General features: G+C 41.1%; 1 protein-coding gene across 49 annotated transcripts in view; it reads right to left on the reverse strand.

Annotated features, from left to right (window-relative positions):
* CACNA1C (calcium voltage-gated channel subunit alpha1 C) overlaps positions 1-18,700 on the reverse strand; it is a 475,965-nt gene that overhangs the window by 86,951 nt on the left and 370,314 nt on the right. For all 49 annotated transcript variants that reach the window (XM_068660882.1, XM_068660757.1, XM_068660872.1 and 46 more), the window contains 7 exons: positions 14,060-14,267; positions 13,128-13,248; positions 11,044-11,158; positions 9,821-9,941; positions 9,634-9,703; positions 2,431-2,563; positions 974-1,103 (listed from right to left, as the gene is read on the reverse strand). In XM_068660882.1, the coding sequence (XP_068516983.1) occupies positions 974-1,103; positions 2,431-2,563; positions 9,634-9,703; positions 9,821-9,941; positions 11,044-11,158; positions 13,128-13,248; positions 14,060-14,267 (898 nt within the window). The remainder of the gene's footprint in view (positions 1-973; positions 1,104-2,430; positions 2,564-9,633; positions 9,704-9,820; positions 9,942-11,043; positions 11,159-13,127; positions 13,249-14,059; positions 14,268-18,700) is intronic.

The following is an 18,700-nucleotide window of genomic DNA, read 5'->3' on the forward strand; positions in this document are numbered from 1 at the left end:
AACACCTTCTCTGCATGCACATGTGCATTTAAATGAATGCTCAGGCCGGAATTCTTCTGTTAGGTGGAAAAATGAGCATTAAATTAAAGTTTTAATATTAATAACTAAATAAATGGCCCACTGTTTATGTCTAGAAAGCTCCTCCAGCTTAAAGGCACCAAAATGCCACTGCAGACAGCAGAGGTCAGAAGTCTCATACATGACTGCTGACAGTTCTGATTTCTGTATGACCCCAGATAAATGGAAACCACCTCTGGCAAAGTTAAGTACTGAACATTTCAAAAGGCTAATACGAATGGTCAGGAAAGAAGGTGAGAATGTATCTCTGTGCTGAATGCCTTCCTCTTCTTCCTGCAGCCTGGCAAGGAGAGGAGCACAGCATATTTTCTGAGGATTATCTCAAACTCAGTGATAGCTTTGCAGGTTGCACTCAAGCAGCCTGATTCTAAACTTGACAACACAAATTTCCCCCAAAGGGACTGCATCAAACTCAAGAATTGTACTCCTGATTCACAACCAGGGTGAACAAAGAGAAAATCAGGCCTTGGGCTTTTTAACTCAAAAGAAAGAAAAAAATAATAAGAAAACAGACAAGCAAAAAAGTGGCAGGAGAGCAAACATTCCAAAGGGAACTTGCAAATCCCCCGAATTTGAATTATCTGAACCCCAATCAATGTTTCTACAGCCCATTTTTAATGCCTTAAATTCCAGGGAGCAATAATTTTGCTTCAGTTCTGTCCTTCTACCCCTAAGAGACACTTCTGAAATGAACTAGAGGCCAAATTCTGTGCTGATTCATGTTCCCTGCAAAAACCAATGATTTTACACACAGTGTACAAAAGGTACAAATCAGGGCAGAGAATCACTCCCAAAGACTCTGATGTGGTATTTTCTGCCTTTCCTGGCTACGACTCATGATCTGCTTGTACCACACCTCTAATACACAGTGAGGGAAGGAGTATGGTAAGCATACTTGGTTCCTAAAGGAGAGGTGTCGGACGGGGTCCTCAGCTGCCAGGGAGATGCTGCTGAGCAAGATGAAAAATAGGATCAGGTTGGTGAAAATGTTATCATTAACGATTCGATGGCAGTGGACACGAAACCTGAAAGAGAGAGGAGAGGCATAACTTTATCTCTCAGAGAACAGCAAAACCTGGGAAACATCCCCCTCTTCCTCTTTTGCTGACAAGGCTGGCCCTGGAGGATTGCTCTGCAGAGCAGCTTCTCTCTGCCCCATAGGCTGGGAGAGCAATGGCCCAGGCAGCTCTGCTTTGCCCTGCTAGGTGCTGGGCAGCCTTGGCTCGCTGTGCCATGCTGTGATGCACCAGGGCTGCCCATAGGACTCACGCTTGGTGCGTGGTTTTGATATGTGCCTTCCATAAATGATAGCAGGATACGAGGAGTTAAACTTCATAACCTACATAATTCTAGAGGCACTTCATTAATCCATTTAGCTCTACTTTTGGCTGTTAAGCCTCCAAGCCCCTATTATAGCAATTTTACAGATGATTGCAGAGGTTAATTTACTTTTCCAACAAGCAACAGTGGGTGGGTGGCAAAGCTGACATTAGAGTCCATGAGTCCCAGTCATCATCAGGCTCTCCCGGTTGCACATACCAAGGAGGAGTGGCACAAACCCTGCTGTGGGAAGACAGGCTCTGAATTCTGTTGTGCTTTTACGGCTCTGCCTTACTTTGAGACTCTTTGGAGGCAAAGTCCCCAAGGGAGACACTGGGATACATAACGCTCTACAGACCACTGAGCAGTGAGATAATTTCTGAACCCTTAGAAAGATATATTCCCTTGTGGGTCCTGCTCACCCTCCACTCATGGTACTGGTCTCACACACTGGTATTGGAAAGAGAGGTGGGGTAATGTGAAGCCACACTGCATGGGGGAGCCTGAGGGAAGAGTTTGAGAGAAAAATAATTCTCCTCAGCCTCCCCTCAGAGCTATGGGCTCTTATCCTCCTCATTCCTTTTCTTGCATGCTTGTTCTTGGTCAGTGGGAATAAGCAGAAAGACAGGAACTCCTTACTGGGAGTATTTTTTTAGAGGATGTTAGGACAAGAAGCTCCAACTTCATGCTTGACTGACTGCATGATGGCTTGCTTGCAGTTTGGACCTGAATTTGTTGGGTAGTTCCAATTACTGACTTGCCTCTGAGTTTGTTATTTCCAAAGTTTTGAAGATTTGTGTCTTCAATCAGATTGCAGGTGCCCTGTACTCCCCCACTTAATGCTGTCAGAGTGCTTCCTACATTTGTGCTTATGTGGAGATTTTATGCCAGGGTGAAAGACAGAGTGGTCAAAGGTGGTCTCTGGTATTAACTGTTGGAAGGGAGCTTTGCACAATACAACCTCTGGGGACCACTGTGAAAGGGGGACCTGCTCTTCTCCTCCTTTTTGCAGCTGAGCAGCCTCTTAAATACCTGTTGTTAGGACTGAAGATGAAGAAAGCGCTGGCATCTGGCATGGGCACAGCTTTTTCCTTGAGGTGCAGTTCAGACATTGGGCGAGGTCGAGGGCCAACAGGCATCTCAGGTTCTTCCTCATCTTCCTCTGCTGCAAGAAACATTTTTATTTTTTATTTCATACTTTTTTTTTTTTAAATTTATGCATAATACTACCCCTTATGGAGTACTGTGGCATTTGTTTCTGTTGGAACTAGAGCTAGAAACTTAGAATCACCAAAATAAGATAATGAAAGCCTGTGGTTCCTTGTCCACTTCCCTTCTCCAAGGCACCATCCACTGCCCATTTGCCAGCGTCCATCCTGGCAAATATAGATCCAGTCTGTTTGCAAAACCATCAATGCTGATAAATCCACAATATCCTCAGATGCTTCACTGTCCCTTCTGCAAAAATAGCTTCCCCTAATGACTAACTTTAATCTTTCTTGCTGTAGTCTAAATCCATTATCTGTTGTATTATTTTCCATGGACACAGAAAAAGAGATAATTCCCTTCCTCTTGCAGAAGGCTTTTACATATTTGAGGACCATTACTATGTTTCTGCCAGGCATTCCCGTTCCTAGACAAAAACAAATCTTTCCTGAGGTGCTTTGTTCTCTAGATCTCTGATCATTGTCTCTACTTTCCTTTGTATTGTCTGTAGGATTAACCTGCAGTTGAGGTCCTACCGGTGCAAAGGAGAGTTAATTACTTCTTATAATATTATTTTCATGTTTAAATGCTTTTCATGCACACTTCTTTTCTTCACACTCTTGTATTAATTTGCCATCAGTTTTTGATTTGCACGAACCACAGATTCTGTACCACAGAATGGTTGCCTAGCCTGCTACTCCCCCCTGCATTTGTGCTGCTGACTATTCCCAAGAGTGGCACTTTGACCTCATCCTTATTGAACTGCATCTTATTTTCTTCAGACCTTTTCTCCAGCTTATCAGGACCTATCTTTCTCCTCTGTGTAAGAGCTCTTCACGAAGCCATTGCCACATCACTGAGTACCCTCAAGGAAGAAAATGTAGAGATGGAAGCTGAGTGGTCTGTGAAAGAGAACCTTCCACCTTTGAGGATTTCTTCCACCTGCTGAAATCAGATGCTGTTTTGTAAATGATATGGTAGGATTTTGATATTTTGAAGTTCACAATCCTCTCACTTAATTAGCAAGACAGGAAGAAATATTTTAAGAAGGTTGCCTGACAGGTAAGATATAACTGATTCATCTTCCAGCCAAAGCAAAGGCGGAAACACTAGTTAAAAAGGTTTATCTTAACTCCATGAAGTGAGATAAATTGCATGAAGAACCTATTCCTTTAGGATTGGATATGGTACTGGATCTGGTAATGGATGCATCAGAAAGATACTGATTCGCCTATCAACACAGATCCCAATCTAGATGTCAGAGACAGGAGAAAAGTGGCCTTTTCAATGCATGTCATTATTGCATGCAAATAGGATTCTTTCTTTACACTTCTAGTACCAAAAGCTCAGCTCAAATTCACTTGATAGATCTTTGAACAAATGTTTGATCTGGCACATCAAGTTTGGACTTTCTAAGCAGGTCTATTTTTTAACAGCTCCATTTCATGTTGTAAAACACTTCATAATACCCCTACAGACTTCATTCTTTCAGAAGTACTTTTGTGCATAGTACTTGAAAAAATGGTGTTAATGCTTACATTTATATATAATATTACAGCACTTTGCATTTGCACCTCTTATCTATAGATTTCGAAGTGGTCTGACAAGGACTGAGGTAAGCACATTCTTTTCCTTTAACAGTCTGGAATACTTATGTTCATGACCATGTAGGACGTTTGAGAGCTTTCACTTAAAAGACTAGTGTTCTGAGTCCCAGTTCTGTCCTTCATTATAAGATCACTCTTTCTCAAAGAAGGTTTTTTCTCATAGTGTTGTTCTTTTTAAACACTTTCAAATGGGTATGAAACAACATGTCAGGAAAATGGACTCTTAGCAGAAGGATCAGCATGGTGAAGACCATAAGGAACATTGCTTCTCTCCCCTTTTTCTAATGTCTGTCACAGTGCAAGAAATATATTAATGATTATAACAGCCACCTAGCTTCAGACTGGAAAACACATTCAGTTCCTCAGCTTTGGAGCAAGAATAATGTTCTAAATGTTTTTCATATAAAGTAGGGTCTAGGGCACATAAAAAAGGAAAAACTAAGGGTCAAATACAGAAAGGATAACATGATTACAGTTTCAGCTCAGGTCACTGCCTAAACTATCTACCAGTATAAAGAAACAGCATGCTGCACAGTTGCCGGCATTCATACAAGCAAAGGTCAACACAGTATTCCCATGTTGGCTGGGGAACTCATTATCTGCAATCTTACATTTTTCTCTTTTTTCTATACCTAAGGTATATTAGTGTTTAAATTTGACTTTTCTATTCAAGCCTCCCATGGAATCATGAAGAAACATGACTGAGAGCTGCCAAGTTCAGTTCTAGTTTTGAACTCTCCTGAAGTTCAAGGAAATTTAAATCTGGGTCTGTCATCTTGAGTTATACTTCATTAGAACAGTTACATCCTTTGGTTGTGAAGAACAAACAAGCTATAGTGTAGCATCAGTGATATATTCAATGGTGAGGATTTTTTTTCATTTTACTATACAAAGACCAGAACTCTTGGGCAAGGACATTGCTTTGCTTCAAGCTTCCATGAATCATCCCAAGCTTTTACCTTCATCTGACATTCTGAATTCTTTGTCTGTTTCTGTACCAGACTGCAAGACTTGCTCCCTGTCTTCTTATAATAAACATGTCATCATAATAATCCTTCTAGTGTACACAAATCTCTGGAAGAACTAGTCCCTCCCTCCAGCAAAGTGGCTAGGTGAACAGATGAGCTGCAAGTACACAGTGTATTCTGGGGGTTAAGAGCTACACCATGCAGCAAATACAGTCAGAAGGGGTTATTGAGAAAACTCTGGTTGAGGCAATAGAAACTAATCAGAAACAGAGGGGGGTAGATTCTGAGAATAAAGGGAAAACAAATAAATCAACCTTTTTAGTTGTTTCTGTACATTGGGTTAGCTTGAAGGATGTTTTCAGAGGATGGAATAATACACAGCCATGGGAAGGTTAAATCATATTCTGAAAATGGGTAGAACCTGCTGACTGCATCTAAGAAGCAATGAGATGTTTCCCTCCAACAACAGTTGAAATGGATCCACATGTGGGAAACGGGCAGAAAACAGGTTTTCCCTAGAAAAAACAGGTTTTTCAGGTGGGCTGCATGTGGCTGCACAGCAATCAGCAGAAGGATTCTGGGCTGGTCTGCAGCCACAAGGGAGCTGATGAAGGGACATTGGGGATTGGGAAATTCTTGCTTGCTAATGCCAGGGAAACCCTTAGAGCTTGGTTCCCCAGAACTGACTATGCAAGACAGATGTGACGTGCCATACCAGCTCTGAGAGGGCCTTGGTGTTTCTGAGCTTCATACTGCAGAATGGAGTAGATGACTATTCTAAATAGTTTCTAACAAGTGATTTACAAAACTTTACTCCATCTGAGCCTTGTGGTAACTTCCGTGAACTCTGAAAGAAGTGGTCAGACAATTGTGTGAGCCAGTAGAGACTCTTTTCAGTGAAAAAAAAAAAAAAAAGGGGGTTTCAGAGTTCTCTTTCCAGCTTGGAAAAGAGAAAAAGTAACTTCACTCTTCACAAAGAGTAGAAAAACAATTCTGGGAACAACCATGGGGGCCTGTTTAGAAATGGCATTACAAAAAGGCAAACTACCAAGATGCTGTCCCTTTGCATTGATAATGCTTTAGGAGACAGGAGCATCCATTCAAATGTCAGGTTCTGTTCAAAAATATGCCAGTCCAAGGATTGGTACTCCAAGGCAGGAGTTTTAAAATGTCTTTACTTAATTTTCTGCCTTCTAATCCTACACATGGCTGCAGATAAAACATCCATGACATGAATTGTAGATATAGCTTTTGTCAAATAGACAAAAATGTAGATACAGCTTTTGTCATGCTAGGCTATTTCTAAGCTGTCTACAGAAGGTAACTAAAACATAATTCTATTATCAGTAGGCTTAAATTTGCTATACAGGTGGGTGTATCTTCACTAGAAAAAATATAACGGTCTGCAAATCCAAGCTAGCTGAAAAACAGAAACAGAACTACCTCTGCCTGTTTTAATTTATGCTTGTGACTAAAGACTCCCCAGAACACATGAGCAACTGCGGATGGGTGTGCAGTAAGTGCCCTGTGCCTACAGAGGTGCTTGGAAGATTAAAAACAAAGTGATCTGCTTCAGGAACTGCTAAAACTGTACTGCATGGTATTGGAAACAGTCTGTTACTGATTAATAGGCTACAAATATGGATCAATACAAGTATAGCAAATGCACAGATCTTTTGTACTGAAAATCAAATTCAATGAAGTTTTCCTTTTTGCCTTCCTGAAACTCTTGTCCATCTATTTAAAGTGAACTATTGTGTCTTTTTTTTTACTCTGTCACATCGACCTATTAACAGACATTTATTAGGAATCACACAATAGAAGAGAATGTGATTTATTACCTATTACAGCCTGTTACATTATCATAGAAATGAAGAAGGGCAGAGCAGGAAAGGACAACAAAAGGCTCTCCAGTTCATGCTTCTTCCAAGCTAGGATCAACTTACTATTATATTCAAGCCTTTTCTGGCAGATTTTTTGACTTTTCTGACCTGTTCTTAACATGCAGGGTTTCCACAACCTTCTTCACAATCTTTTCTAGTCTTCACTATTAGAAAATCCTTGCCAGGTGTGAATCTGTTACTTCTCTTATTCACAATGGAGATGGAGATAAATTCCCTCCTGCCTCTAACAACCTTTTATGCATTTGAAAATGTTACTCTTGTCTTTCATAACTCAAACAAGCACAGTTCTTTCAATCTTAGTTCCTGTTTCCTTCCTGCATTGCATTCACCATGACCTGTTAGACTCTTTCCAATCCAGCCCCACTTCTCTTTAAGAGGAAATTCTTCACTCAGAGGGTGGTGAGGCACTGGAACAGGTTGCCCAGAGAGGCTGTGGATGCTCTGTCCCTGGAGGTGTTCAAGACCAGGTTAGATGAGGCCCTGAGCAAACTAATCTAGTGGGTGGTGTCCCTGACTATAGCAGGGGAGTTGGAACTAGATGATCTTTAAGGTCCCTTCCAACCTGAGCCATTCTATGATTCTCTTAGGTAGAGCACCCAAAATAAAACACAGAATCTCAGTTGAGATCTTACCAATTGCTAACAGAAAAAGAATTGTTTTGCTCTGGTTAGCTTTCATTGGCCTGTTAGAAGAAATCCATAAACGGAGTAAAGAGTCTTGTTTTCACTGCTTATAATCTCAATACTTGTTTGCCTTTTGAAAGGCAGCAAAATGTTCTTGACTCCTGTTGAGCTTGTGATCACAGGATTTAGATTCTTCTCAAGCACTGTTACCTTACTAATATCACCTAAGATCCTTTATTTTTGAATTATTTATTCCGGCCTACGTAGATCCTAGTGCTTTCATTTTATTTAGACCATTTATCCAGTTCCTCAGCAGCTCTTTGAATTCTAATGCTGTCCTCCAGCATGCTTCCTATCCCTCCTAGCTTCATGTCATCTGCAAATGCAATAGGCATATTTCCTCTTCAATCACTCAGGTCATTAACATTGAACTGAACTGAACTCAGGGCAGGCCTTTGAGCCATAGTACCTCTCTTGTGCCATCACTAATCTCCACATAAAGGGTTTGACCAATTTCTCTCTCAATCACCTAAGTCATGCTTTCCTTGCTGGTTTATGAAAATGTTACAGAAGACAGTCAGAAGCCTTAGCAAAGTTAAAGCATATGATATCTACTTCTCTCCTGTCTTCAAGTTTTTTCAGCCCCTCACAGAAGAAAGTGGTTTGATGTGATTTGTTCTTGGCAAATCCATGTTCCTGCTACTCTTCTTATCTTGCAGTCTTATAGCTTGTTTAATCATTTGTTCCAACACTTTTCCAAGGATGGAAGTTGAACTAACTAGTTTGTAATTCCTCTGCTCCACCCCTACCCACTATTTTAAAGACACAGACTTCAAAAATTCTCAGAGAAAAACTGTTCCATGTTCTGAGATTGCTTCAATCATTTTTTAAAAGCATTTGAGAACAAAGTTAATTAGGTCCAACTGAATTGAAAACTAGTCTAATGCTCTAGCTCATTTTTTTCCAACTTTAGGCTAAGAGCTTATGCCTTTGAATTATATTAATAGCCACACTGTCCTTTTTAATTAAAAAAGTGCAAAAAGGCAATCAGCACTTTTCCCTTCATAAGCATCTGTTGTGGGTCTTCCCTGACCTCAGAGTAATGAAAAAGTAGACTGAAAATACAGTTGTAGTCGTGTAATGTGTGATGAACAGAGAATCGAATCAAGTACAACTAATCACTACAGGGATTCTGAAGGAAATGTGGGCAAGTGAAGTGTAGCTAGCAGGGTGAGGGAGGCAATTCTCCCCCTCTACTCTACTCTTATGAGACCCTACCTGGAGTACTGCATTGAGGTCTAGGACCCCCAGCACTAGAAGGACACGGACCTGTTGGTGCAGGTTCAGAGGAGGGCCGTAAGGATGATCAGAAGGCTGAAGCACCTCTCCTATTAACACAGGCTGAGGGGGTTGGGGTTATTCAGCCTGCAGAAGAGAAGGCTCCAGGGAGACCTTACAGCAGCCTTCTATTACCTAAAGGGGGCCAGCAGGAAAGCTGGGGAGGGACTTTGTCAGAGAGTGTAGTGATAGGGCAAGGGGGAATGGTTTTAGACTAAAAGAGGGTAGATTAAGATTAGTTATTCACAAGAAATTCTTCACTCAGAGGGTGGTGAGGCACTGGAACAGGTTGCATAGAGAAGTTGTTGATATACCCTCCATGGAAGTATACACAGCCAGGTAGGGTGGGCTGTGGGCAACCTGGTCTAGTGGGAGGTGTCCCTGCCCATGGTGGTGGGGATGGAATTAGATAGTCTGTCTTTAAAGGTCCCTTCCACCCAAACCTTTCTATGATTCCAAGTGCATCATCTTCTCCCATCATGAAGGCATTGCATGTTCAGCGTGCTTGTTACCACAGTTAGGTTATATAAGCACTAGCAACTGGAGCTTCAATTCTTTGAATCGAGAATAAGAGAAAACTGAGAGATACCTGGTGCTTCTGTTGTGGGATATGGGCTCTTTTCTTCATTTTCATTGGGCTGATAATCATCCATGTTGATCTAACAGAAACAGAAGAAGAGAAAAAGCCTTTATCAGACAAGGCAGAGTTTTCATTCCCTCAGAAACCCAAGCTGTTCATGCCATCGCTGCATAAAGAGTGGTGGCTGGCAGCAGACCTTAGTAGCAGGCGGGGATTCTCCATCAGCAGTGATTGATTTCAGCTCAATTTTCTCCTCCTTTGTCTCCTCCTCCACAGCTGTTTTTTCTATCTCCTGTTTCTTTTCAGGACTAGCAGTCCTAACAATTTGACAAGATAAAAAGCAAACAGTTACAAAGGTGAAAAGCTGTTTCCCTTTCAGGAACTTCATGTAGTACAGCACACACCATGAAAATGATCAGCTGGCTGGCACCTCCATTCTGAGTCCAGCTTATATATTAGTGGCCCCACCTTGTCCTCATCTGTAGGCAAAGGCAGAGACTGCTCTAATTTCATTTATTTTATAACTTTCTTGATGGTGTGTGTATACGTGTGTGTACGTGCGTGCATGCATCTGTGGAAGTAAGTGCCTGTGTGTTTGTGTATATGCACACTCTAGGTCTATGACTAGGTATCTTCTTCTTTCATCCAGGAACAATGGCATGAAACATTTTCAAGCCCTCTCTTGTGGACTTCCACTAGGTTGCCTGCAAAGTTTTGCCCGTCACTGCATTTCCAGAGGGAAGAAAACCTTCCTGACTGGTGTGCAGGACAGAGAAGAAAGATCTGCACAAGAGAACCCCTCCAAGCAGCCTGGAAGAAAGTGAGGAGAAATAACCAGTAAGGAGAAGCTCCCCCACTGTGGAGAACAGAGAATGACAGAGAAGATCTACACCAAGCTCATGTCTCCTAAGAGTGCAGAAACACTAATAGAACTGGCCAGAGTCCTTTGCTAGCCTGTGGCATCAAAAGAGAAGGAAGCCTCTGAATCCTGTGTCATGGGAATCTGAAAATACGCCTTGTGGTTCTGAGCAATCAAAAGGCAAGAAGAAGATTCAAATGGGATTGTCACACTGAAACCACTTCACACTCATTATCCACTGATGCCCTGAAATCTCATCAGTCACCCAGCCTTTCTTTTCTCTGCTCACATCTTTGCAACTGTGGAGATTCCCAATTGCTGACAACATCTTGTCTTTTAGTTTGAATTCTTTTACTTAAAAAAAAAAAACACAACATAATTCTATACATAGTTATATTAATCATATATATATATAATCTATATACACTCACAGAAAGGTTATACATATTACATATATGTAGATACTTGCACATATATATGTGCATAATATGTGTGTATATATATACACATGTACAAATGCATGTATATGAATGTAGATAGATGTATGCATATGGATTTACCTAGCTAATTTTTTCCTTTCTTTTTCTTCTTCCTCCTCTTTCTGTGCAGATGTTAAACTCTCGGCATCAGCAAGGTTGTCCACAGCAATAGCCAAAAATACATTCAGCAGGATATCTGTGTGCTACTTAAAGAAAACAGGCTTTGAAAAACTGCAGAACAACATTATACCAAAGGTGTCTTAATTGATTTTTTTTTAGCAACTTGTCATCAGAGCTCTTCGCTTTTCCAAACTTTCAATTCACACAAATGTTCAGAGCGCACATATTGAGCATGCACAAACCTACACCTTCCAACCAAATGTCTAACACACTATGTGGGGTTTCCAAAATTTTACAACAGAATGACTGATAGAAAAGATCCAAGATCCAGACTTAAGCACTTACATTTCAGTTTTCGGTTTCCCCAAAGAGCCCTGCTTTGTGCAACCAATCCCACTGAGGATAAGGGGAGCTCTAGATGCTTTCCATCTTTGAAGGCTGAGTTTTTTTTTTTTTTATTAAAGCATGCACATTCAAGAGCCTCATACCATTAGACACCTGGGTTTTCCAATTTTGGACTACATATTTGAGTTGAACAACCTCATTAGAGCCTTTCCCACAGACATTGGTAGGCTTCAAGAACGGTAAGGATAGCGTTTCTGAGGGGATCAAAAGAAATTCATTTGAGTTGAGTAGCAAAGTGTTGAGCTGACAAATCTGTCATCTCCTAGCAGAGAGCCCATGTATGGGAGCCCCATTATAAACCAGCCAAGCACATGAAGCTGAAGGGTAAGCAATCAACTGCTTTCTTGACATGCCAGTCATTGTTCAGATCTCATGTTACAAATCTGAACACCAGATTCTTTTATACATTTCTTCAGAGTGGGTCTTATTACACCATGATAACTTCTAAGTAACCTCCAGTTTAAGGCTTAGCTTGGAATTATAGCCACTGCCCTCACTGAGCTCCAAGGTCTAATGGCTACAAAGCCAGCCAGCATGTGAAGCTGGCTCACATTTTCCCCTGTAGTTCATAAGGTGATCCAAATTATAGCTTTTTTAAGCTGTCAGGCAGACTGCCTCCCTTGACCTTCAGATAAGTGGAATTGCACCATCTCACTTTGAAGAGAGGGCATGCAGGTCAACCAAAATGTCACATAACGGGGTTTGAGAGATCTGAATTATGAGCAGAGGCCAGAAGAGCTGGGCTGAGACTACAAGCTGGCTTTATAGAAGACTTGGTATAAAAAGAGATGTCACCTCTGACACAGGAGGGCTATTTGTTCGGGAAACAGAATCTAACCGTGAACAAATTTGGAGCAAACAGATATGGAACAGAACCATAGCACTATGTTATACGCAAATTCCTATGAAAGGAAACTCATAGTCTAATCATGCAATGTGCTTTGTACCTCTGGGTTATGTACAGTGCCCTCACTTCACCTTGAAGCCAGAGAGAACTGAAGTTACTTAATATCATTTCAGGCTGGTAGACAAAAGAGTACACGATTTTCTGTTTGAAGAACACACAGATTGTGGTAAGTGAAATGGAACATGGTTCCTGTTCGTTTATACATGAGTTAATATATGATCTCACATAAATCTATTATGTCAAACATATGTTACTCCTATTACAGCATTTGTATATAGCATATTGTAGATTATACATATTTTTATTCCACAAACGGCTTGGGTAAAAGCACATGGAATATGTTATTGAAATGGCAATTAAAGCAAAAATACATAGTAAGAACTGCAGGTAGACAGAGAGATTAGTTTATGAGGAAGGCAGGAAAGAAAGACCTACAAGTGAATTAAGGGGAATAAAAAATAAAAGCACTAAACACGTAAAGATACTAAATAAAAGCTGGTGTACAGAACTGGCACGTAGTTGGCTCTTACAACTGTTTATATGCCTGAAGACTTAGCACTAGCTAAAATTAAACAAACTTGTTTAACATTTCGTAGTGCAAAGCCAAAATCCAGAGCTAGGGAAAAGGTAAAGATGTAAGGCATGAAATTCATTATTTTCTAATACAACAAAATAGTAAAGGGTGACTTTAAATTCAGCCCCACTTGGAGAAAAGAGTAGCATCAAAGGATACAGTTTCCACAGATGAAGAGGATGATGAAGTAAATACAGACCAACATTCCTGGAAAAGAGGGGCCGCCATAAGCCATGATCCCATCATACATCACCGAATTCCAGTCCTCCCCAGTCAGGATCTAAATGACACATTCCCACCAATAAGGGACACAGTGTTAGACCACACAGAGAATTTGAAAACCCCATTAACACAAAGATATCTACTATCCTAGAGATCACCCCCTCCCCCAAGATGTTTGGAGGCTCTGGCTGTATCCATTCCACAAATTAAAAACAAAAAGAGAGAATGTATAAAGGGCACCCAAAGTGTTTTAAAAAAAAAAAAAAAAGCAGAGATGCTCCCTTGAAGACTGATGGTTGAAGCCAAATGGCTCTCCAAGACATCTTTGTTTAAGTCTTCCCACCTCTCCCAGGCACTTCCCTCCCACGTGTCTGTTGTTTTGGACAAGCTGTGCAACCTACAGCTTTGAGGACAGCACACAGCACAGCCTGACACTTCCTTTCACCTTGAACGTGAAATCGTGAACCTGATGCTCTTGGCTGATCACTCTTAAAACTACAGTCAGTTTAACTGCTGTTTGATTTTTTCTCTGGTGCAGTGAGCAGATATTTGTTGCCCAGAACTGTGGGAGATGAAGGGTTGGGATTTGGCATGCTGGCAATGTCCTGGAACATGGCAATGGCCATTCTCTTGTATGACCCTGATAAGCCCTGGTGGCCTTGTTACTCAAGGGCTTTAGCTTATTTCCCCACTTTGGGAGGGAATATCCCTGTCTTGGCAACACAGAGTGGTGCCATGCTCCCAGAGCTATTAGCATGGTGTACAGTCTCAGGGACTGCCAGGTGGCAGAGGAATGGTGCAGGACCTGGTCTGTGTCTCTCCGTGTAATCACAGTGTCTTGGTTCCATCTGCGCTACTTATGCTCTTACCTGAAATACAGTGAGGAGGGACTGGGGGAAGTTGTCAAATGTACTCCTCCTGGTCTGCATTTCGTCAAAGTTAAACTTGCCCCCAAAGAGCTGCATCCCCAGGAGGGAGAAGATGATAATGAAGAGGAAGAGGAGCAGCAACAGGGAAGCAATGGAGCGAACTGAATTCAGGAGTGAAGCCACAAGGTTGCTCAGGGAGTTCCAATACCTGGTAGAGAAAATAGAGGCAGTTAAAAATTCTTGACTCCAAGACAGGTGCTCATGGCCTGCACAGGATATTGGTTCAGGCTGCCTTCTGTGTATAAGCAGGCATTTCCAAACACCCTGTTAAGCAGTGAATCATTGATGTGCTTCCCTAAGATAATGAGACCTACCACAGCTAATGAGTAATTTTACTACCACACATGTACATGCACAATTCCCTCCACCCCCACCCCATACGCACACCCAGAAGATTATTGCAGCACTCTCCATCTATGTCTCTGCAAATCTTATATCAATATACAGTGATTAGTTCTTGCTGCTTCAGTGAGTTACATTCTAACCAACCTCATTACAACACTCACAGATGTTATGGCTTGCCAGAATACCTCACTCCAGAGAATGGCCTGTAATAACTAGCAGGAGCAGATGGGGAAACAGTTTGGATGCAAATACAAACGTGTCCAAAATCTGGTGTGAGTATGCACTTGGACTCACTCACAAATAGAGGTTGCTACGCTTTCCGGGACTGAGAAGAATGAGGAAGATACTAAAGGTCCTTCACATCCTGCAATGCTTGTTTTACATGGACTCTTAAAGGAAGACTCCACATCCCTAAGGACCTTAGTTTCTTTTGCTGTTGGAAGAGCACACCATCACTGCTTTTTGGGTACCAAACTCTTTACACTTTCTCAGGCAGGCTGCAGAACATTTTGGAAGGGCTTAGAGCTAGATTCAAAGACAGCTGGCCAAGACATTTCCAGGATCCCCAGGACACCAAGGTACCAGCTGATCACAATGACCAAAACCAAGAGATATTTCTTCTGTTCTCTGGGACTAGCATTAATTTATTGGATATGACTAAGGTGAAGCCCACTTAGACCAGCTCCTGAGAAAAGGAAAAAATGATCTTTGACCTAACACAAATGACAGACAATTGACACTTCTGCCTTTGGAACAGCTGCAATTAAAGAGAAGAATATGGCTAAGACCTGCTCTCCCACAGTTTATTCAGGCTTGTGCCCAGACCAGGCTGATGTATGCTACAGGAAAATGATCTTCTTGCCCTTGTGGTCCCACTTAAGGGTTCAAAGAGACACTGGTAGCATGCTCCACTTCAACATTTCTGTTTGCTTGCTTTCTTCTCCAGGCAGCACAGAAGCCATGTGTTGGAGAAATGCTGGAATTTTTCTGAAGAATCAACACATCACCCATGGAGCAACTTCCACTTCAGTCCTGCATCTGCTCAACCACTCTTACCCTACAGCTTAGTATGTCAAGAACATTTTTATTATAGGGAGCTTTGAGTATGACAGAGCTTTCAGACTAGGTTTAAGATCAGGTGTCATCTTCCAGTCACCTGATTTTGAATGCACATTACTCGCAAGCTTTGGTGGCTTGCACAAGGTCAACAAGCCAGTAATGCTTCCCTGTGATCCCTAAGTCTTCCTTCCAGCATTGTCTCTTATGACCACCATGATTTGAGATCCTATCATGGTCAATATCCTCCACTCCCTTCTCCGAAAGCCCACAACAATGAACCTTTCTGTCCTTAAAAGACTGACTTTTTAGACATATTTTCCTTAGAGAAATAAGCTCTACTTAAGAAGGATGGCAGACATATCTAGCTCTCCCACTCCTTGGAGGAAGCCTGATAGTTCTTACATACAGATCTGTCTTTTCTGAGGACAGTTTAGTCAGTAGAGACAAAGTCTCTTAAAATCCCCCTTAAAATAGTGTTTTTACAATGTTAGTGCAAGAAGGTTTTCCTTGTCCCCTTGCAGGAATGTTTGAGTGGCCCAAATACTTTGTAAAGGTTAGCAATCTGACCTGCAGAGGGGATACTGCCATGTCCTCTGAAGTTCAGCAACCAGTTCATCTCCTACAGCTGAACTTCGGAGAGAACCGTGATGTTTCCCTCCAGCCCAGGTTCAGCACTTCAGAGAAAACAAGAGCGCTTTAAAGTTCAGCTGCAGTTAAAGAGATGAGCAACGTAAAACTACAGAGCAAAGGTACGGGCATGGAAGCTGTGGGCTCAGTGCCACCAAAGGCCTGTATTAAATGTGCAATGTAACAGCTCACTGTGTTTGTGTTTATGCTTACAGCTTCACACTTGGGGAAGAAGGGAAAATAACACAGAAAAAGGGAAAAACAAATTCTGATGAAACTGGACTGAATTTAGCATCCTTAAACCAGAAATGGATGGGGACCAGAATATCTTCAAGCCCTCCAATGTCAGCCAGGACACACATTTTTCTAGATCTTTCTAGCAGTGTCCTTAAGAGGCATACAGTAAAGCTGTTACACATCTGAATAGTCTCAATGACTCACTTAAAGCTTAAATGCCTTGCTATCTCAGAGCACAACTGTACAGACTTTTATCAGCTCTGCATTTCTTACAAATGGCTCAATACCTGAGATTCAGTTTCTTATGTAACTCTCAAACTTTAAAGCAATTAACTGAGATGACCTGGTGATAAGATTAGTGCTGCTTTATCTGTGCTCTGAGTGCTACCTAGAAATACAGCACCATTAGAAAAGTAAACAAACCAATAAGGGGAAGAAAAAAAGAGAGAGAGGAAAAGAAAAAAGGAGAAGATAAGGAAGGCTTGACTTGACTAGGATGTGGAAATAAGGATGGTCTTATCTCAGCATTCTTGAAGCCTGAACTGAGGTTACCACGTGCAACATCATGCGGTTGCAGAGCTAACTTGAACACCCCCTCAAAGTGAGATCTGGGGTTATTCAATGAAACACAAGGCTTTAGGTCAGGAACAGTAGAAGTCCAGACAAAGAAAAAGTCTCTGACCACTCCGTTGTCTTTGGTTAATATACTACAAAGAAGAAACAAAACAAACTAAACAAACAAAACAAACAAACAAAAACAACCACAAAAAAACACTTAAAATAAATCTCATGGCACTGCAGGGTGGAATTGGAGAATTTGGACCAGGCAGCATACAATAGGAGGTAAAAAAAAAAAAAGCACTGATGCTTGCCCAGACCTATAGGGAAATGAATGTGTTTCCTAGCATCTCCCAAGATGCCAGTGAATGAGGCACTGCAAAACCCCAGTGAGCAGGACATGATTATGATCCCTGTTTCAAAAGGGAGAAATAAGATGCAGAAATATTAAATGGATTGTTCAACATCTCACATAGAAATCAATTGCAGAACTGGGTTAGACCTTAATGCTGTGTTTAATTCTCTTCCCTCTCCTCTTCATTGCTTTCCACTGTGGCTTTATGATACTGGCAATCACAGATGCAGAGCTTAAAACAGTAGCAACAGCTGGCAGCCTCATTGTGGGAAAGCTTCCCACACTGTTCATCCAATATAAAACCATTTTGAAAGCAGGTACATAAAAAGGCGCCCCATCTCTCCTCCCTACAGTTAACAGTGACATATCTAGTGACAGGATTTAGGTTTAAAATATCAATTTTCAGTATACTGTTGCAAACAAGTTGACTTCAAAGTATAAAGGACTAAATACAAGGATTTATAATGCAGTAAAGTACTGTGTATAAAGAGAAAATTATTTGTGTTCTCTCAGTAAAGGAAATTTTTTCCACACAGCACTGTACAAATTAGGGAGAACAAAACATAGATTATATTGACTGCCTCTCTAATGTACAAGACAATGGTTCAAAGAGTATTTATAATCTTGGAAAAAATGTTTGCTCTTGAAATTCTAAATGTGGTTTCTAAAATTATGTTTTATTCATCTGATGGTGTCTTTGTTTCTTTTATATTAGGGAGTTGTATTTGGGCTTTTCCTAGAAGTGTATCATCTGAAAGCACCCAGAATTTGTTTGCGCTTGGTGTTTACCATGGAAAATCCGCACAAATATAAGAAGATTAGGCTACCTACTGACATACTTTCACCAGTTTCCCTGCTTTGTGCCTTTTTAACACAGGTGCTGATCACTACTTCCATCTCCACTGTATGTCCACGTCACTGCTCCTGAATACACACAAAACATCCCTCCTGTTCTTCCCACCTTTCCAGGGCTGTATCCTTCTGTATTATCATTCCACTCATGTGGCATTTTCCACTAGTATTGATGATGTCAATGTCACTAAATTGCCATTGTGTTTAAAGCTAAATGAATAACAGAAAATATTATAATTTACGGGAGAACATCAAAAGTGTAAGTTTTACTGTAATGTCAGAATATTATCTCCTGCAGTCAGACATGAGTGGGCCTGAAGTACTGCTTTGGAGGCTTCTGCTAAGGCCTTCCACATGAGTGTGAACTTCACCCACGGAGGCAAAAAATCATGGAGAAAATTATGAATAATTAAAAAACATAAATTTGAGACTACTGCAACCTACTTGCCAATATTTTAGGAACAGGAAAGAAGAAAAAATCCAATTAATACATTATTCATTGCAAGTTATTCCTCATCTCTGACTGTGCTTTACACATAGGCCCCTGT

The sequence above is a fragment of the Anas acuta genome, chromosome 1 (genome assembly GCF_963932015.1).
Source record: "Anas acuta chromosome 1, bAnaAcu1.1, whole genome shotgun sequence".
In the NCBI taxonomy this organism is placed as follows: Eukaryota; Metazoa; Chordata; class Aves; order Anseriformes; family Anatidae; genus Anas; species Anas acuta.